Consider the following 21,746-nt stretch of genomic DNA (forward strand, 5'->3'; position numbering starts at 1 on the left):
GCTGCTTTTTATCCACCCTGTCCATACCTCACAACCTTACAGACCTCTAGCAGGTCCCCTTTCAACTTTCTCTGTTCCAAACAAAACAACCCAAGCTTAACCAGTCTCTCTTCTTCATTGAAATGCTCCTTCCCAAGCAACTTCCTGGTAATTCCCCTCTGCACCCCATCCAGTGCAATCACATCCTTCCTAGTGTGGTGACCTGAACTGCACACAGTACTCCAGCTGTGGCCTAACCAAAGTTCTGTACAGCTCCAACATAACCTCCCTGCTCTTATTTATGCTTCAACTAATAAAGATAAGCGTCCCGTAAAGGTTTTCTTAACTACTCTATTAACCTGTCCTGTCACCTTCAGGGAGCTGTGGACAAACACCCCAAGATCCCTCTGTTCCTATGAGCTTCCTAGTGTCCTCCATTCACTGAATACTCTCGTCTTGTTCCTTCTTGCAAAGTGTTTCACCTCACATTTATCCGGGTTACATTTTATCTGCCACTGATGTGCCCATCCTTCCTGCTCACAGTCAACAACACGGCCAAGCTTTGTGTCATCCACAAACTTACTTATCGTCACTCCACGTTCTCATCTACATCATTTGTGAATATCACAAACAATAAGTGACCCAGCACTGATTCCTGTGGTACACCAATGCACACCAGGCTCTAGTCATACAAAACAACCCTCTGTCTCCTGTCAAAGCCAACTGTGGATCCAATCACCCTCTTAATCAGCTTTCCATGTGGGACACTGACAAAGGCCTTGTTTAAATCCATATAAACGACGTCAACTGTCCTACCCTCATCTGAACAATTGGTCACCTTCCCAGAAAAATTCCACCAGATTTGTTAAGAATGACCTCTATCTGACAAAGTAATGCTGACTATCCCTTATTAAATTCCTGAAGAAGGGCTTATGCCCAAAACGTCGATTCTCCTGCTCCTTTGATGCTGCCTGACCTGCTGCGCTTTTCCAGCAACACATTTTTAAGCTCTGATCTCCAGCATCTGCAGTCCTCACTTTCTCCTATCCCTTATTAAACCTCACCTCTCTAATGGCATATTAATTTTCTCCTTAATTATTGTGTCCAATAGGTTCCTTACCACCGATGAGAGACTCACCGGTCTGTAGTTCCCTGGTCCATCTCTACCACCCTTCTTGTCAAGTGGAACCACATTAGCCATCCCCCAGCACTTCCTCTGTGGCCAGAGAGAAATTACAGATCTGGATCAGGGTAGCTGTAATTTCTCCTGCATTTCCCACTGCTGCCTGGGATACAACTCACCTGGAACTGGGGCCTTGTCCAATTTTAAAGCCACCAAAGCCTTCAACACCTCCCTCGCTTCTTATAGTGATCTGGTCAAGAACTTCACAGCTCAGCTTCTCTAATTCTGCACAGGTCGTTCTGATATAACGTGTGTTTCATTAACGCAAATTCTCTGTAAGGCGGTTGACAAACTGGGGACAATATTTGTAAAGTGCAAACTTTTAAAACGCGTGTTGGCTGTAATGCGATTACATCGCCAACACTTTAAGCGCCGTTTATAAAATACGATTTTTCTATAATGCAGGGTTGCACAAGAACACAACCAGTGTGTTATACACAAACTACCTGCACTTGCATCCTTCTCCCAAGTAAGGACAGACATGACTCCATCCAAGTCCCCTGGCTTCACATGCACATTCCCCCTTGAACCCTAATTGGACCTGCTCTTTCCCTGGTTATTCTTTTCTCCTTGTTACACTTGTGGGATATCTTGGGATTCTCCCTAACCTTGCCTGACAAAGCCCCCCCTCTTTGCTCTTCTAATTGCTCAAGATTCCTCCCCCACCCACCCCCAGACTCCTGCACCTTCTGTACTCCTCTCAGGCCTCTGTTGTTTTGCTCCCTTTGTACTTGTCACACACCTCTCTTCTCCTTTTTACCCAGTCCTGAATTTTGTTATCCAGCAGGGTTCCCTGGGCTTGTTGCTCCTTCACTCCCCGACTAAAAGGAACATGTTAAACCTGTATTCTCCCCTCTGGCTCCCGTACTGTTTTGAATGCCTCCCCCGGCCGCCTGTATAGATTTATGCTCAAGTATACTCCCAGTCTACTTTGGCCAGATCCTGACTTATTTTAATAAAATCAGCCATATCCCCCCAACCCAAAACACTTGCTCTCGCAGACCATATTTCTCCTTTTTCCTGACAAATTTAAAATGTACAGTATTGTCGTTGCTATCACTAAAATGCTCCCCTACTGTCATATCATACACCAGTCTAGCTTCATTTCCCAGAATTTGGTCCAGCACTGTGCCTGGCCCTTACAGGACCATCTACAGGTTGACATAAAAAGCTCTAAGAAATCTGCCCCCTCTAAACCCTTTATCCCATGATTATCCCAATTAATGGGCGGCACGGTAGCTCAGTGGTTAGCACTGCTGCCTCATAGCGCCAGGGACCCAGGCTCGATTCCAACCTTGGGCGACTGTCTGTGTGGAGTTTGCTCATTCTCCTCGTGTCTGCGTGGGTTTCCTCCGGGTGCTCCGGTTTCCTCCCACAATCCAAAAATGTGCAGGTCAGGTGAGTTGGCTATGCTAAGTTGCCCAGAGTGTTAAGGGATGAGTGGGTTAGATGCATTAGTCAGGGGTAAACGTAGAGCAGTACAGAAGGGGAATGGGTGTGGGTGGGTTACCTTTTGGAGGGTTGATGTGGACTTGTTGGGCCAAATGGTCTGTTTCCACGCTGTACGGGGTTCTACAATAACACCGGGGTTGGTGAAATCTGTTAATACAATCACCCGCTTATTATTTTTCTACGCCTTAGTGAATTAACTACATAATCGGCTCCTCAGTTGCGCGCTGACTGCTTGGGTGTCTATGATACACTCCATACAGTCCGAATGCACCATTATTATTCTTAGGTTCTACCCACAAAGCCTCATTTGATGACCTTTCCAAGATGTCATCCCTCCTTACTGCATTAGGTGATGCCTTGACCAATAATGTGATACCACCTCCACTCCAGCCTGAAGACCCTATAGCAGACAATGTTGTCAACCTTATCTCCCCATCAGCCCCATCGCTGTGATGGCAACAACAATGTAGTTCCATGTGTCAATCCACACCCTTAACTCATCTGCCTCACCTATACTATGCCTGGCAGTAAAGTAGAGGATATCCAGCCTCGCCTTACTCCCTTGGGATACAAAATGGCTGAACTTGCTCTCCCTCAGGTACTTTTCCTAAGTCTCTATAGAACTAACAATATCCCATGCCCCTACTGAACTAATTTAAACGCCTGGGGCTAGATTAGAGTGGTGCTGGAAAAGCACATCAGTTCAGGCAGCATCCGAGGAGTATAAAATCGACGTTTCGGGTAAAAGCCTTTCATCAGGAATACAGGCAGAGAGCCTGAAGGGTAGAGAGACCCTTCGGGCTCTCTGCCTGATTTCCTGAAGGGCTTTTGCCCGAAATGTTGATTTTCCTGCACCTCTGATGCTGCCTGAACTGCTGTGCTTTTCCAGCACCACTCTAATCTAGACTCTGGTTTCCAGCATCTGGAGTCATTGTTTTTACCTAATTTAAACACCTCCCAGCAGACTAACCGAGCTCTCCCACATGGATGTTAGTACCAGTCCTGGGGATCCATCAATCTAAAACCCTGCCTCCTGCAACAACTCTTGAACCACCTCTGAAGGTGAGAACACGGACTATGGAGAGCACATTTCATGACTTCAGGACCCTCCCAGAGCACTTCACATCCACAAAAGTGCAATCACTGTTGTCATCAGGAAAGATGACAGCAGATTTACACATGGCAGGATCCCACAAGCAGCAAAGGTGATAATGACAAAATAACCTCGGTTAATAATGGTGGGTGGCACAGTGGTTCGTACTGCTGCCTCACAGCGCCAGAAACCTGGGTTCAAATCCCGCCTCAGGCGACTGACCGTGTGGGTTTTGCATGTTCTCCCCGTGTCTGCGTGGGTTTCCTCCCACAGTCCAACAATGTGCAGGTTAGGTGGACTGGCCATGCTAAATTGCCTGTAGTGACAGGTGAAGGGCTAAATGTAGGGGAATGGGTCTGGGTGGGTTGCGCTTCAGCAGGTCGGTGTGGACTTGTTGGGCCAAAGGGCCTGATTCCACATTGTAAGTAATCTAATCTAAAATAATTTTGGCAGATAACGACCAGGGACAATACCCACTTCACCCAAAAAAGACCCAGAATCTTCTACACCCATCTGAGTGGACTTTTTTTTAGATTAGATTAGAATGCCTACTGTATGGAAACAGGCCCTTCAGCTCAACAATTCCACACCCTCTGAAGAGTAATCCACCCAGACCCATTCCCCTACTCTATATTTACTCCTGACTAATGCACCTAACACTATGGGCAATTTAGCACAGCCAGTTCACCTGACCTGCACATCTCTGATTGTGGAAGGAAACCGGAGCAAACCCACGCAGACACGGGGAGAATGTGCAAACTTCATAGAGAAAGTCACCCGAGGTGGGAATCAAACCCGGGTCACTGGCGCTGTGAGGCAGCAGTGCTAACCATTGAACCACCGCGCCGCTCACGGTGGGGTCTGGTTTAACATCTCCCTAAAAGACAGCGGAATGTGAGTGCAGGAGAGGCTGAGCAACAGAGATTTTGTGCTCCAGTTCCTTGCGTGCAGGGTTTGAACTCACGACCTTCTGACTCCAAGGTAAGAGTGCTACCCACTGAGCCAAAGCTGACACTTAAATCAGGTTGAGTTGGGGGGGGGGGGTTTAAATCCATCAACCTCATGCTGGGCTGCAAAAATGCAGCCCTTTTCAACCTGTCACTAGAAGTAAGTGCTGGTTTGTGTAATATCATGTCTGATACTGATCAAGTTAACAGTTTTATTGGCTTGTTGATTATCCTTTAGGAGTACTCATGAGGAAACAGACTCCTGAAATTGTTCTCAACATTGTCAACATAAACACATTTAATACAAAGCGAGATAAGGTGGTGAGAGAGAAAGGAAGGAAGGCTGTATGGATAAGCTGCGAAGAGGCAAGGTGGTAGATAGTATGTATGGAGCACTGACACTTGCTGTTAACTGGGCATCCATCAGGCATTATAGCCCATGAGCACCAGAATACTAATCACCCACAATCTGTAATCTCACTGCTCAGCATAGCTTTCCCTCCACCATTATGCATGCAGTGCCAAGGCTTATAAAGCTACGGGCCAAATGATGGAATATGGGATTAGAATAGTTAGATGTTTGTTTCTGACTGGCGCGGACTCGATGGGCCGAAGGGTCTCTTTCTGTGCTGTGGACCCACAACTCCACCCACCTAGACAGGGGAAACATCCTGGCTCAATGATAAGTGTGAGAAGGCATGCCAGAAGCAGCACCAGGCATACTCAAAAACAGGTCAATAACCTGGGCGGCACGGTAGCTCAGTGGTTAGCACTGCTGCCTCATAGCGCCAGGGACCCGGGTTCGATCCCCACCTTGGGTGACTATCTGTGTGGAGTTTGCACATTCTCCCTGTGTCTGCGTGGGTTTCCTCCCACAATTCAAAGATGCACAGATTAAGTGAACTGGTCGTGGTAAATTGCCCATAGTGTTAAGGGCATTAGTCAGTGGTAAATATAGGGTAGGGGAATGGGTCTGGATTGGTTAGTCTTCGAAGGATCAATGTGGACTTGTTGGGCTGTTTTCACGCTGTAGGGAATCTAATCTAATCTAAAACCTGATGAAGTTATGAAAGCATTCCAAACCGCAGACAGAGCTAAGTGATCCATACCCAACTGACCAAACTGAAGCTCGGCAGTTCCAGTCATGAACAATGGAGGAAAATTTAACAGGAGGCGGTCTCACAAATATCCCCATCCTGAAATTCATCTTGGCCCCCAGCAAAGTTCTCTTTAAAGATGTCCATTTAAAGATGTCGCTTCACGACTCCACGCACAGCGAACAGTGTTGGCACACTGACTGCAGCACCAACTTCCCATTGCAGTAGTTGCTGCCACGCAAGGATCTCAGAGGCCAATGCAGTCTGACAGAAAAGTAGAAGTATGCAGTCCTCCACCAAAAACTCAATGGACTGGCCACAGAAACACAGTGGCTACAAGAGCAGGTCAGATACTGGAATACCGCGGCGAGTAACTCCCCTCCTGTCACCCCAAGGCCTGTCCACTGTCTACAAGACACAAGTCAGGAGCGTTATGGAATACTCCCCACTTGCCTGGCTGGGTCTAGCCCCAACAATATTCAAGAAGCTCAATGCCATTCAAGACAAAGCAGCCACATGATTGGCATCACCTCCACAAACATTCACTCCGTCCAACACCGATGCTCAGCAGCAGCAGTGTGTACAATCTACAAGACGCACTGCAGAAATTCAAAGATCCTTAAACGGTGGCTTCCAAACCCACAACCACTTCCGTCTAGAAGGCCAAGGGCAATAGATGCGTGGAAACACCATCACCTGCAAGTTCCCCACCAAGCCATTCACCATCCTGACTCGAAACTACATCACTATTCCTTCATTGTGGATGGCTCATAATCTTGAAATTCCCTCCCCAAGCGCATTGTGGATCAACTGACAACACATTGGCTGCAGCAGTTCACATGGCAGCTCACCACTACCTTCGTTAGGGCAACTAGAAACAAGCAATAAATGCTGACCCAGCCAACAACATCTCACGAGTGAATAAAGGAAAAGGGAACAGCAGTTGTTGCATTTCAAATAGAAACCATCAGCTGGAAAGTGTTCTGGGAGATCCAAGTTTAGGAATGCAAGTAGATGAAGAGCAATCGAGGATCGGGCAGCAGTATTTGGCAGGTTTCCCCCCATGAGAGAACTGCCCAGAGTATGACAGATGAATGGTATGGTAGGAAACAGGGCACAATGGATTCATCTCTCACCTTTAGAAAGTGCGCAACTGAATTTAATTTATAGCTTTCTTTGCATTGTAAAATCCAAAGTGGTTCATGGATGCCCTTCAAGGGAATGGTCTGGTCTCTCCTTCTTCTGACCCACATCAGGTAGCTGATTCTTTACACCCGAGAGAATTATTGCAGAGGCCACCAAAGTATGGGCAGGAATAGCAGAAACACCCCTTGTGAAAGTTTCCTAATGTACTCTCCCACCAGACAAAATTCCTTCCACACGGGACATAGACAGGCAACTCTATGTAGTGCTGATATAAATTTAGGATTACAAAGCTGGTTGGTGGAGAGTGGGATAACTACAGAAGGCATGACTCAGGTCTGAGAGAAAAGCATTCAACATTGTCAGTGAGAATCATCACTTAATTAAGCTACAAGTCAATTCGTAGTAAACATGCATTGTGCAATAGCTATTCAGTGTCAACTTCTATATACCAAATGTCTCTCAACTATACTACACTCTCATCTACACCACCTCAGATACAAGGACCACGTTGTGACTGGGACTCAGAAATGCACAGTAGTGGGCGGGTGAGATCTTTATAGTGAATGGTGATAAACACCCAGCTATTTAATTCCGGATTCTACTCCTTTGATTGAGGAGTTTGAAGATGCATTTGAGCAGTAAGTATAGGTTATAGGTCTATCGTTACATTTGTCAGCTGTAGCTGTAGGAAGCACTTGCGTCTCTGAGTCAGAATGCTGTGGTTTCAAATCCCATTCCAAAGACTTGAGACCATAAGCTTGGTTGACTCTCCCGGTGAAGTGCAACAGGAATTCCATTTCCCAGGCATTTATTATACATGAACAGCTCGTTTTCACTAACGTTTCAGAGGAATCTAACAACATGCTATCCAAATAAAAGCTTCTCTTCCCTCTGAATAACCTTGATCGTATTCAAGGGCTTGCACATTTAATTTAAAAAATGCATCCAGTGTTTGTCTCAATATAGCTATGGCGAAGGTTCGAAAACAAAGAACTGATATTACACTTCCACGAGCTTAAAGCATTCCAAATCAACATTCAGCCAATGAACCACTGCTATGCTTGCAACTGTATGGAAACACAACAGCTTCTCAGCAAAGAAATAATAATTAGAATTTATACGTAATTTGTCCCAATCAGAGTTTTAAAAGTATATTTCACTTCGGCTTACTCCAACTGAATAGGCCATCTGAAGACAAGGAAGTTATGGATAGAGGGCCAGGAGGGGCTTGGCAGCAAACTGCTTAACTTGACTAATGCACATCCATTTAAATCATTTATGATATTTGCGCAATGCTGGCAGGACAGCATTTATTGCCCATCCCCAGTGCTGCTGAACCTCCTCCTTGAACCACTGCAATCCCCTAGATTCATACAGTCTTACAGCACGGAAGCAGACCCTTTTGTCCAACCAGTCCATGACAAACTTAGTCGCAAACTAAACTCGTCCCACCTGCGTGCGCTTGGCCCATATCCTTCCAAACATTTCTGAATCATGCACTTATCTAACGTGTTTTAAACATTGTAACTGTACCTGCATCTACCATTTTCTCGGGAAGTTCATTCCGCACAAGGACCACTCTCCGTGTAACAAAATGTGTTGTTTGCACATCCATTTGTGCTGTTATGGAGGGACAGTGAACTGCGACATAGTTCTAGGTTGGAATGATGTCTGGCTTGAGGGACGGCGGCAGGGGGGGTGGGCAGGGGATGTTGAAACCTGCAAGTGTTGATGCATCTTTTGCCCTTGCCCTTCTAGGTGTAAGATGTTGCTGGCTTCAAAGGTGCTATCCGAGAAGCCTCAGTGAGTTACTGCAGTGCATCTTGTAGATGGTACACACTTCTACCACTGTGTGTTGATGGTTGAAGGAGTAAATATTGAAGGTAGTGGATGGGCTGCTAATCAAAGGGGTTGCTTTGTCCTAGATGGTACAAAGCCTCTGTGCCATTGTCGGAACCTGTCAGTTGTACTTAACTGACAACTATTATTCGACTGGATGTGGCAGAACTATGATATTTTGATGCACTCCGTTAGTTGAGTAATAACTTAGATCTGTTGCATGGTGCTTCTATTGTCCACTCTTCATGTCGTGCTGTGATGTAACTCCATCAGGCTTATGTCTAGTTTCTACGAATGCCTAGTGCTGGGCTACACCATACTTTTCATTGAAACAAGGTTGGTCTCCCAGCTAATTGATAATAGATATGCCAAGCTATGAAGTTACAGACTCTGGTTGAATACAATTCTGCTTCTGCTGAAGCCCGCAGCACCTCACAAATCCCTGTTTTAGCCGCAAGATCTGTTCAACATATATCACCTTTAACACGTCGATCGTGCCGCACAACACAACAGAGGGTATCATCGATGTGAAGGTGGGAGCTGGTCTTCACAAGGACTGTGCAGTGATCACCCTTAGTTATCCAGCATGGACAGACCCTTCTCTGAGGTGATATACTGGTGAGGACAAGGACAAGTCAGTTTCTCTTTCTTGTTGATTCCTACATCACCTGTCACTGGCACAGTGATGGCCCTTTAAGAATTGACCACCTCAGGAGAACTGATCCACTCTTGGCGATGGACACTCTTGCCGTGGGCGGCACGGTGGCACAGTGGTTAGCACTGCTGCCTCACAGCGCCAGAGACCCGGGTTCAATTCCCGCCTCAGGTGACTGACTGTGTGGAGTTTGCACGTTCTCCCCGTGTCTGCGTGGGTTTCCTCCGGGTGCTCCGGTTTCCTCCCACAGTCCAAAGATGCGCAGGGTCAGGTGAATTGGCCATACTAAATTGCCCGTAGCATTAGGTAAGGGGTAAATGTAGGGGTATGGGTGGGTTTCGCTTCGGCGGGTCGGTGTGGACTTGTTGGGCCGAAGGGCCTGTTTCCACACTGTAATCTAATCTAATCATTAAAGACACCAACCCAAAGGGTACTCTCAGCCTTTGCTGTCCTCAGCACTTCCTTCTACTAATATTCAATTTGTAGAAGCACTGATTCATCAGCTATGGGGTAAAAAGGGATGCCTCTAAGTGGCAATTAGCAAGAATCTTCTTTGCCTTTGTTTGACTTTATACTATAACACTTCATTAAGATCTGTCATCAATGTTGACCATAACTCCCTCCTGACTGTATACCACAATATCACCCCTGCTGGATATGTTCTGCCCATTGGACAGGATATGCCCAGGGATGATGATGGCGGCATGTGGGTTATTGTCCGTAAGTTATGATTTGGTGAGCATGACTATATCAGTGCATTGCATGACTTGACTGTGAGACAGCAGTTTTAGCAAAAGCCTCCAGTTTTTTTTTAATGAGGGAGGAAGTGGGAATGTGGAGCAATCCGATCAGCCCTGGTCTGCTTGAAGAGAGGAAAAGGCTTGAAGGCCCTGTTCCTGCTCCTAATTCATATGTTTGCATGCATGCCTGGATTAATCTATTTGGGAGTGAGTCTTAAAACAATCTAATGTCTTCCCTCATCAGGGTTTAGCACAAGGTGCTCTCCCCGTGTCCATCCACTGCAATACAGAGCTATGCAGAGAAACAAGTCACTGGGGAAAGGCCTGTTCCCATGCTCAATGATCTTGCTAAGTGGAGATATCACTAAAGGAGAGAGAAGAGACATACATAACATGTGCGATCAACCATTGCAGTGAAGGACTTCGACAGGGGGTGTGGAGATGGCAACATTACATCAGTATGACTGGATTAGTGAGCCAAAGCCCCTGAAGGACACATGGCTGTTAGTAGAATTGAAATTTGATTCAATTTTTTTTTCCTTACAAAATACAAGCTATTCTCAGCAATGATGCCAAGAAACCACCCACGACTGTCGCTTAAAACCCATGCTGTTCACTGATGTCCTTTAGGCAAAGACCTTTGCAGTCCTTACCCAGTCTGACCTAATGTGACTCCAGACTTACATCTGTATGTGTGATTCTTGACCAGCCTTGAAAACGGATAAGCAAGCCATACAGATCAATTATGGATGAGCAACAAAATATTTAGGTTTGCCAGCAACACCCATGTTCTTTGAAAGAATCTTTTTAAAAAGAAAATCACAAGGCCACTGTATTCAGGGAAAGAAAATGTGCTTTAGCTAATGCAGTGCAAGAGGCGGTCAAACTGGGACTGGTTACCACAGCTGTGCAGGAAACATCAAACAGGATTCATAACCAACTAGAGTACTTGGTCATTGTCCTTTTCCAGACCCTCTTCCCCTTAGCCCTGGCAACATTGATTGATTCTTTGGTTTACCTTGCCCCTAATTTCTTAGAAGTGTTCCCTAACCTCTTCAGCGCTCTCCAAAATCTTTAAGACCCAACTCAGAACTCTCCTCTTGAGCCAAACTTTCAGTTGCCCATTACTTTCTCTCTATTCCCTGGTGCCTTTGAGCAAACATTTCTTTGGGTGAAAGGTGTGACCTATATCCGACTTTCTATCGCCTTGGGCTAAAGCACAGCCATTTCCCATCCAGCCGATTAGAGAGGCTGGGGTGGGACTGAGAGAGAGTTGAGAAGGGACAGGAGTTTGAGACATGCTCAGACATGAATGGACAACTTACCTGTATTAACCCTCTTCCCATTGGCAAGGACACAGTGGCCAGCTCAGAGCAGAAAGGCTCTCCTCCACAAACATCCACCATCCTGCCTTCTCGGCCAGTTCAAATGCCACACCCTGCCCAGTGACCTCTGATGTATGACATTTGCTACACCCTAGTGCTGTCGACTATCTGTCAGCCTCTTGGAGTAGGTCAGGCCTGACAACTGTGAATTCGGCTCACAGCAAGTCAAACCTGTTCCCACTAATATTTAAACACACAAACTGTGTCCCCTCTGTTCAAACTGGGTTTCCAAAACGGAAAGAAAAAAGATATTTCCATTTCTCTAGCACCGGTTCTGACTTCAGGCTGCCCCATGCAACCTTACAGGCATTGAAGTAACTTGGAAGTGCAGATACTATCGTAGCGAGTTTCCACAGTAATGTGCGAATGACCAGGGAATCTGTTTAATTGATGATGGTTGAGCGACAAAATGCTGGTCAGGACACAGGGGAGTATATGAATAAGAAGGGTTGAGGGGGATATGGGCCAAATGCTGGCAAATGAGACTTGATAAATTTAGAATATCTGGTCGGCACAGATGTGTTGGACCAAAGGGTCTGTTTCTGTGCTGTCCAGCTCTATGACTCTGACAGTTCCCTTGCTTTCCTTTATAGTGCAAAATACACAACAGCGAAAAGCAGAAAGCAGTAACATCAGAGGGTATACTGTGCACTGTCTATAATCCTACAATACGTCCAATAAGTCCTGCTGAGTTTCTCCAGCAATTTACATTTTGGTTTCAAATCCCCAGCATCTGCAGTCCTTTTGTTTCATCCCATAATATTTTCCTTATCACACTTTGATATTGCCATTACCATCATGACTTAGCAAGATTCAAACATCAATTTGGGACATCAAGGAGTACAAACATTTTCAGAAATGTTGCCACATCTTAATGTCATGCAGCCGCACTGACAATTAAAGACATGCATTTCCAAATGGTTAGAGGATCAGTTGGGCTCTGATTAACTACTGAAGACAATGGATTTATATTCAGTGATTTAAAAGTGAAATATCAAGGTCCATACAGCTACAATTAATTAGTGTATCAGTACACAGAGTACACCGTGCATTAAATGGTATAACATTCTGACCCTGTAAAATAGGTGTGTTGGCTGGTGGTTTAGATTGGTCAACGCATTTACAGATGTTGCTAAACTCAACAACATAGTAAACAGCAAGCAAATTAGAAGGACATGGAGTGGAGAAAATGGACAGGCACAGGAAAATCATTGTTGAATGTTAAAAAGACTGAAGTCCTTCACTTTGGACAGGCAAAGTGATCTGAATGCTATAATGGGTGGTGCAAGAACAGAGGGGAGGGGCAGCAAGGGTCTATATTCTGAAACCTATGAAAACGGCAGGAGGAATTGATGAGACCATTTAAGGATGTGCGGGAAATGTGACTTCGTTAACAGGGGCTATGTATACAAATCAAAGCTGGAGCATTGCGTACAATTACAGGCACCAGATATTATGAAGGATGTCAAGTCCTTTGAGAGAGTGCAAAGGGGATTTTCCAGGGTGATACCAGAGGTGCAAAACCGCTGTTCAATGGAGTAGCTGTGAATCTTCTCCTGTAAGCAGATAAAGTCAAGGGACAATCAAATTCACCAGAAAGTGGGTCAGTAACCAAAAGTCAGAGATTTAAAGATAACTGACTTAAGATCCAGAAAGGAAATGATAATAACTATTTACTTGGAAGACTGTTATTCATTACCTGCAAGAGAGGTGGCATCAGATCGTGTAGGAACTTGAGAGAAATGATTCAAGAGGAGATGGTGGTGTAGTGGTAATGTCACTGGACCAGTAATGCAGAGGGACAGAACAATGCTCTGGGACATGGGCTCAAATCCCATTATGGCAGATATTGGAAATTTGATCCAATTATTAAATCTGAAATTGAAAGCGCATCTCAGTAATAGTGACCATGAAAATTAGCGTCGGTTGTTCTGAAGATGGGTCACTACATTTGAAATGTTCACTGTTATCTCTGCACAGATGCTACCAGTTGAGTTTCTCCAGCACTTTCTGTTTTCATATGTTTCAGATCTCCAGGATCGCTGATCTGTGTTTTATTTTAGAATCAACTGTAGATTCTTAACCACCCTCTGCAATGGTTGAGTGAGTTCTGGAACAGTTAAAAACAGGGAGCAAGTACTGACCTTGACAGTGATGCCCAAACCACTTGAAAGAATGAAGAGGGGGAAAAAAAAAGTGCTATTAATCTGAAGGGCGATAGGGGAAAAAGCTGACTTGTGAAACCATATTTTAAAGAGCAGATAGAGCCAATAACAGGCTGCATACTCTTTTGTACTGTAAGATGGCATGACTCTACACTAATAGGTCTTTTGCCAAAGTTATGGTGGTAGACTGAAGACAGTAATAAGAGTCATAGAGATGTACAGTATGAAAACAGACCCTTCGGTCCAACCTGTCCATGCCGACCAGATATCCCAACCCAATCTAGTCCCACCTGCCAGCACCCGGCCCATATCCCTCCAAACCCTTCCTATTCATGTACCCATCCAGATGCCTTTTAAATGTTGCAATTGTACCAGCCTCCACCACTTCCTGGCAGCTCATTCCATACACGTACCACCCTTGGCGTGAAAAAGTTGCCTCTTAAGTCTCTTTTATATCTTTCCCCTCTCACTCGAAACCTATGCCCTCTAGTTCTGGACTCCCCCCACCATAGGGAAAAGACGGGAGAAAGTGAGGACTGCAGATACTGGAGATCAGAGTCAAGGGTGCAGTGCTGGAAAAACACAGGAGGTCAAGCAGCATCAGAGGAGCAGGAGAATCGACGTTTCAGGCATAAGCCCTTCATCAGGAATGAGGTCATCAGTAACAGACAGACTGGCCAATGTAACTGGACCTTCAGGAGGAGGATTCCACAGGGTGCACTAGCCAAGAAGGACTTTCAGTTACAGCAGGGCAGATTTGCAGCATGGGTTTGCATGTGGAGGTTACAGAGTCAGAGAAACCAGGCCTCTCAGAATAAGTAGCAGCCATTTCACAGTCCACCCAGCACAGAAACAGCCCTTCAGCCCACCCGGTCAAGGCTGACTAACAAACAACAAGCTGCACAAATCCCTGCATTTACACATTTACTTGCACCTGGTTCATCGTCCAGTTGAATCGTTCATAGCCCTGACATTTTAAACTGCTCATCCTGAAGATTCTTAAATGATGTGAAAGTACCTGCCTCCACTACCCTCTCAGGCCACGTATTCCATATGTTTACTACCCTCCGGATGAAAAGATATTTCCTCAGATCTCCTGGAAAGCATTTGCTCATGTTAAATGTATGCTATGTCAGCCATAGGGAAAACATTCTCTCAATCTACCATGTTTATATCTCTCAATTTTGTATACTTTAATCAGGTACCTCCTCAGTCTTTTCTTCTCCAATAAAAAAAAATTCAGCCTATACCTGAAATGGGTCTCCAGAAAAAGAAAGACCCAGCCTTCAACATACCACAACAATAACGAGAATGATCCCAACTTCTGGGATCGCTCTCTGAAAGCCCAAACTTAACAAGGCAGTTAAGCCTTCAAAACTAAAATGGAACACACTCCAGTGTCAAAGGGCAAATTTTTACAGAAAGTAAATGCATTTCCCCTTCGTGTTGCCGGTCTGCATTGGTGAATCACAACAGGACAATACTGAGGTCCACCCAGTGCGAAAACACTGCAATTCCCGATTCAAATCGGCAGCAAGGCGGACTCCAATCCCTTCTTCTGTCACACTGCTCAATGTTAGGTGACTCAGTAATGGAGCTGGTTTACAGTGGGAAGGTTATGGGGAGGGAACAGACTGACATAAATACTTTCAAACTTATTCTTCGGCATTTTGGGAGAAATAAATGAGTCACACGGCTGGATCCTAATAGCTGGAGTTTGACCTCAAAAATAAACAGATATTACCTTCTCTGAAATTATTTAGAATTATTTAAATTATACCCCTCGATTAGAATCGCACTTGGATCTCACTACCTGGGTACCTGTAATTCTACATATAAACCCTCCACCAAATACCTTAAGCTCCAGTCTGTAACTCACTCTTGGATATCTGTTATTCTATATTAAAACTCCACAAAAAACTCTCAATTGGATTTTAGCCTGGAGCTCACTCCTAGGTAACTGTTGTTCTATATATAAACACCTCAAGCCCCTCAATTAGATTCCAGTCTGTAAAATACTTGCAGGTGTCTGTTATTTTGTATTTAAACAGTCTCAAACACCTCAAATTGTTTCCACTCTGTTACACATACATGGGTATCTGATTTTCTATACATATATAAGTACCCAAATTCCTGAATAGATACGAGCAGAAACCTGTAATATACCTCTGTAACTGTTATTGGACAGCCAAGAAGGGGTTTTACTCTACCATCTAACCTCTGTTGTACATGCCCTGTTGGCAGGACAATGAAATATGGAATATCAGTATTTGCTGTACATTCAGACACAGTGCTCAATGTCATACACTAATCGCCAGAGTCACCACTGTCCCAGGGAACCACAGAGCTACTCACTCATTGGAGAGAGATGACTGGTGCTGGTTTAACCTGAGGGTCTCCATGCCTCGGGCAAGGGGAGAGGTTGAGAAAGAGAGTCCTTCACTGAGACAACCTCAGATGGTGTGGGAACTGAATGTATGTTGTTGACATCAGTGCAAATCAGCCGTCCAGCCTAGTCAGCCAACCAAACCCACCGCCCCACCAGAAACATTTAAGTGGGATGAACAGCTAGTGAGCCTGCAGATTTATACAAATTTCTGACAATAATGGACAATACTGCTGCATATTCAGGGTAAGATACAAAGCATGCTCAGGGAATTTAGGATAAACTGAATGAAAATAAATGCCATGCATTTATAAAGAGTAAACAACAGTTAAGTGCAGTGTAAGACAGTGGGGAATACACTGACAGAATGATTGCTGTACGTTTATACTACACACACTGATAACTGACGGCTGTATATCTAATTAATACATGCTGTACAGGGCTACACCGCTAGATTTTTGCCTTTCCTCTTGTCACCAGCAATCCTGTACTAGAACCAGTTACTGTCCACTGCAACAGTCATACTGGTTTTGGCAGGGTCAGGGAGCAACTGCTCAAAATGAATAGAGCTGATTACTCTGCTGGAATGGAACGGACCAAGTGTTGGGAATCTCTCTTATTTAAAAACAAAATGCCACATTATCTCCTCCACCTACAGCCATACCCAGTGCCGAGATGCAAGTGAACCCTGTCTCAGTGAATGGGCGCTCAGGGAGTTAAATGTGGAACTCAGCATTGGAGAGGGAGGTGCTGTATATCTTCAATATTGGGCGGGGGGGGGAGAATTACTCGCTATTCCGGACGGTTTTCGCATCCTCTAGCATAAATTTCGGGCGGGAGGTCTCGATAGGACAAGCAGGGGGGGCCCCCACACTCAACAGCAGAGGTTCGAAGCCCGAAGCGCTGCGCCTTGCCAACGTGAATGATTGTTATTTAAAAACAAAATAGGACACAAACAAAAACACGTGTGCAGCTTTTTGCTTTTAAAACAATAGCAGAGAACCTCGAATGATTGAGGGCGGGAAAGAGTTAAAACTAAGAAGAGTCCTAACCGGGGGGGGGTGAGAGAACTTGTTCCCCCCAGCTCAGGAAGGCGAGAAAGAGAATGTGAGAGGGTGGATTGAAGGCTTACTCACGGTTATAGGTGACAGGGAGTTTCATGAAGTGGTGGTAGTGACCGTACATGTTGCTGCTGCTGCTGCTGCTACCTCCCTCTCAGGAACACTCACTGGTCTGTCTTCATAGTTTTGTCTGTTGCTGAGAGAGAGAGTGTGTGGAGAAGCTGCAGTCCCGGGAATGGTGCTAATAGGAACTAGCCACCCCCTTTACTGAGAGAGAGAGAGAGAGAGAGTGGCCTCAGCACGGCTCTCTCTGCCTGTCCCTGTGTGTGTCCAACTCTCCAAGCCAGGGACAGACTCTTTTTCCGTCTCTCTCTCTCTCTCTCGTCTCCCCTCCCCTCCCCTCCCCTCTTCTCACTGCCACACGTCAGAACCCCACCGAAGCCAAAAACTCTTAAAGCGGCATTGCCTGAGCCAGCCACAAGTTCTCAGAGCCCACAGTCAGCACTGAGGAATAGCCAGAACCCTTCAACCAGACCACAAGGCTGTTCACCCCCACCGCAGCCAGTACTGGACAGAGGACAAGGGCTAGTCACCTCCTCGGGTACACACTCTGAGCAAAGAGCTCCATGCAGTCAGCACAGCAGCCCATGGGACTAATGCAGAGGAAAGTAGGACCGGAACAAGGCGGCTCCAGCAGAAAGCTCACCTATTACTTTGGCAGTGCATTAGAAACAGAGCGGGCCATTAAACCAAAGAACAAAGTTATTCGGAGACCCCATCCCCAAAGCACACAGTCCACGGTATGCATTGCCTACATGACACTCTGAACAAGACTATTGTGCCTCCTGCACAGTCCACAGAGCAGTGTGCAACATGCACTCTTAAAGGGCCAGTGTCAGGAAGGTACACTCTCGGGAAGACAGGAAGTAGCTATCCAGCTCTTCTGTGCAGAGCCTGAGAACTGTATCAGCGTCTTCATGAAAGGAAGAGAAGACCTTCACTGACTCTCAGAACTTGTATTTCTATAGCACCTATTCCTACCCCAGGATAGTCACTGAGAATTTAACAGCTAACGAATTGCTACTGGAGTGCTTGAAGTAAGTTGGGGAAACACAGCAAAAATGCAAACATCAAGCTCCCATAGGGAGCAGGCAAGAGCTCGGACATTTGTCCACTCAGTTATATTACTCAGCCAACTATGGCATCTGTGGTAGTAGTTGTAAACCACTCTTTGCATTGGGTAAGAACAGAAAGGTGTCCTTTAACTGCACCTGCACTTGGCCCTTTGCATATGCAAACGGGAAATTTTGACACAGGCACAGAATATTTCAAACACAGCCTCAGCATACCTTCCTGTTCTTGTCCTGTCACCCTGTATGTTGCACCGCTTGGAAAGTGTACCCAGTGCTTTCAAACGGGGTGAGGTTTTCTGCCTCTTCCACCCTTTCAGACAATAAGTTCCAGATCCCCTCCACCACCCATCCCCCCCTGCCGGGGGTGGAGAAATGACTCTTCCACTCCCTTCTAACCCTGCCATTAGTTCATTTAAACTATGCTCCCTGGCAATGGACTTCTCAACTAAGGGAAATAAGTTCTTTCTATTCATGTTCGTCCCTTTACAGTCCTGACATAAATCTGGAACACTCTCCCTCGGAGAAGATGTTCGTGATCAATTTAAATTCTCGAGTCTGAGAAACAAAACTCTTTTTTTTAATTGGTTAAGACTATTGCAGGATAAGAAATGAAAGTAGATAAACTAAACTGGGGGACAGTGACAGATTTCTGGATGTTAAAGGGTTATAGAGCTATTGCGGGGAAATGGTATCGTGAAGAACATCAGTCATGATATAGATGAATAGTAGAGCAGATTCAATGGGCCAAATGGCCTTCCCCTGCTCCTATTTCCTAAGACCAAACTCTATGGAGTGACAGCTTTGAGGAGCTGAATGGCCTCTTAGAGACATAAAGATGTACAGCACAGAAACAGATCCAACTCATCCATGCCAACCAGATACCTAACCTAATCTAGACTCATTTGCCAGCACTTGGCCCATATCCCTCTAAACTGTTCGTATTCATATACCCATCCAAATATCTTTTAAATGCTGTAATTGTACCAGCCTCCTCCACTTCCTCTGGCAGCTCATTCCATACACGTACCTTGAAAATGTTGCCCCTTAGGTCCCTTTTATATCTTTCCCCTCTCACCCTAAACCATGCCCTCTAGTTTTGGTCTCCCCCACACCAAGGAAAAGACTTTGTCTATTTATCCTATCCATGCTCCTCATGATTTTATAAACCTCTATAACGTCACCCCTCAGCCTCCGACGCTCCAGGGAAAACAGCCCCAGCCTATTCAGCCTCTCCCTATAGCTCAAATCCTCCAACCCTGGCAACATCCTTGTAAGTCTTTTCTGAACCTTCTCAAGTTTTGCAAATTCCTTCTGATAGGAAGACCAGATTTGCACACAATATTCCAAAACTGACCCAACCAATGTCCTGTACAATCGCAACATGACCTCCCAACTCCTATACTTAATGCTCTGACCAATAAAGGAAACCATACCAAATGCCGCCTTCACTAGGAGAGAGTGAGGACTGCAGGTGCTGGAGGTCAGAGTCGAAGAGTGTGGTGTTGGAAAAGCGCAGCCGGTCAGGCAGAATCTGAGGAACAGGAGGGTCGACATTTTGAGCAGAAGCTTTTCATCAGGAATTGCATTCTTCGATATCCTATCTACCTGCAATTCCACTTTCAAGGAACTATGAACTTGCACTCCAAGGTCTCTTTGTTCAGCAATACTCCCTTGGACCTTACCATTAAGTGTATTAGTCCTGCTAAGATTTATCTTTCCAAAATGCAGCACCTCACATTTATTTAAACTAAACTCCATCTGCCACTTCTCAGCCCATCTGATCAGAATCCTGTTGTACTCTGAGGTAACCTTCTTCGCTGTCCACTACACCTCCGACTTTGGTGTCATCTGCAAACTTACTAACTATACCTCCTATGTTCACATCCAAGTCATTATATGAATAACAAAAAGCAGTGGTCCCAGCACCGTTCCTTGTGGCATACCACTGCTCACAGGCCTCCAGTCTGAAAAGCAACCCTCCACCACCACCCTCTTCTACCTTTGAGCCGGTTATGTATCCAAATGACTAGTTTTCCCTGTATTCCATGAGATCTAACCTTGCTAACCAGTCTCGCATAAGGAACCTTGTTGAACACCTTAGTGAAGTCCATATAGATCACACCTACCACTCTACCTTCATCAATCCTCTTTGTTACTTCTTCAAAAATCTCAGTCAAGTTTCTGAGACATGATTTCCCACACACAAAGCCATGTTGACTATCCCTGATCAGTCCTTGCCTTTCCAAATACATGTAAATCCTGTCCCTCAGGACTCCCTCCAACAACTTGCCCACCACCAACGTCAGGCTCACTGGTCTACAGTTCCCTGGCTTGTCCTTACTACCTTTCTTAAAACAGTGGCACCACGTTAGCCAACCTCCAGTCTTCCGGCACCTCACCTTGACTATTTGCTTACATTTGAATAATCCCACAATTTGAAAATTTAGTTAATTATATTTTTCACATTTTTGCTTTCTTCCTAAACATATCATGCTTTCTCTGTCAACTGTTAAAAAAAATGAATGAATGAATCGAAGAACTAATTTGTCATTAGTCTGTGGAAGTCTCTGCCCGGCGTGCCATTGAGGCTGGATCATTGAACTTATCCAATGCTGAGTTTGATCAATTTTTGTTAGCTAAGAGAGTCGATGGTTGTGGAGAGGCAGACAGGAAAGGAGAGTTCAGGCCACAATTATCAGCCATGAGTTTATCAAAAAGCACAGAAAGTTTGAGGGTCTGAATGACCAAATCCCATTCCTCATTCGTGCAGATCCCCTCCCACTGCCCAGGATTGGCAAATCAAGCAGTCTTCCTGAATTGTTTGATATTGCAATTCATCCAGGAGTGTGATCAGTAATGTTTAACATTGTCTGCTGCCACTACTGATACACTCAGGGCACCAGGACATGTGATGTGACACAGTCCTGCCCTAGGCATCTGCGTCTGTGGGAAGGGAACCTTCATGGGTGTCAAACTGGAAGGGGAGTCAATGTAAAATCCTAACGGCACCAATACAGTCAGCTGTCAATTTACAACTGCCCTGTTTAGAATACTGCTTCAAGACCTGCTTCAGTCCCTGTGAATTGTCAGCTGGGTTTTAATTTATAATTATTTTACAACACTCACAAAACTTCAGTTTCTAGAAACATAGAACATAGAACAGTACAGGCCCTTCGGTCCTCGATGTTGTGCCAACCTTTTATCCTACTCTAAGATCAGACTAACCTACATACCCTTCATTTTACCATCATCCATGTGCCTATCCAAGAGTCGCCTAAATGTCCCTAATGTATCTGACACTACTACCACTGTTGGCAGTGCATTCCACACACCCATCACTCTCTGTGTAAAGAACCTGCCTCTGACATCTCCCCTAAACCTTCCTCCAATCACCTTGAAATTATGCCCCCTCATGATAGCCATTTCCGCCCTGGGAAAAAGACTCTGGCCATCCACTCTATCTGTGCCTCTCATCATCTTGTTCA

The 21,746-nt window shown here is 45.3% G+C and overlaps 1 protein-coding gene across 2 annotated transcripts in view; it reads right to left on the reverse strand.

The window, feature by feature from the left end:
• The window catches only part of LOC122554615 (retinoic acid receptor RXR-gamma-A-like), a 147,937-nt gene that overhangs the window by 100,174 nt on the left and 26,017 nt on the right, over nt 1-21,746 (reverse strand). The window contains exon 1 of one of the 2 annotated variants that reach the window (XM_043699925.2): nt 17,204-17,417. The exons of the other annotated variant lie outside the window; for it this stretch is intronic. Within the exon in view, the coding sequence (XP_043555860.1) occupies nt 17,204-17,252 (49 nt within the window). The 5' untranslated portion in view covers nt 17,253-17,417. Of the gene's footprint in view, nt 1-17,203; nt 17,418-21,746 lie in introns of those variants that run through there. 2 annotated transcript variants of the gene reach the window in all.

Source organism: Chiloscyllium plagiosum, unplaced genomic scaffold, assembly GCF_037043375.1.
Source record: "Chiloscyllium plagiosum isolate Xiang-an unplaced genomic scaffold, Cpla_swu_hap1 HiC_scaffold_9, whole genome shotgun sequence".
Taxonomy (NCBI): domain Eukaryota; kingdom Metazoa; phylum Chordata; class Chondrichthyes; order Orectolobiformes; family Hemiscylliidae; genus Chiloscyllium; species Chiloscyllium plagiosum.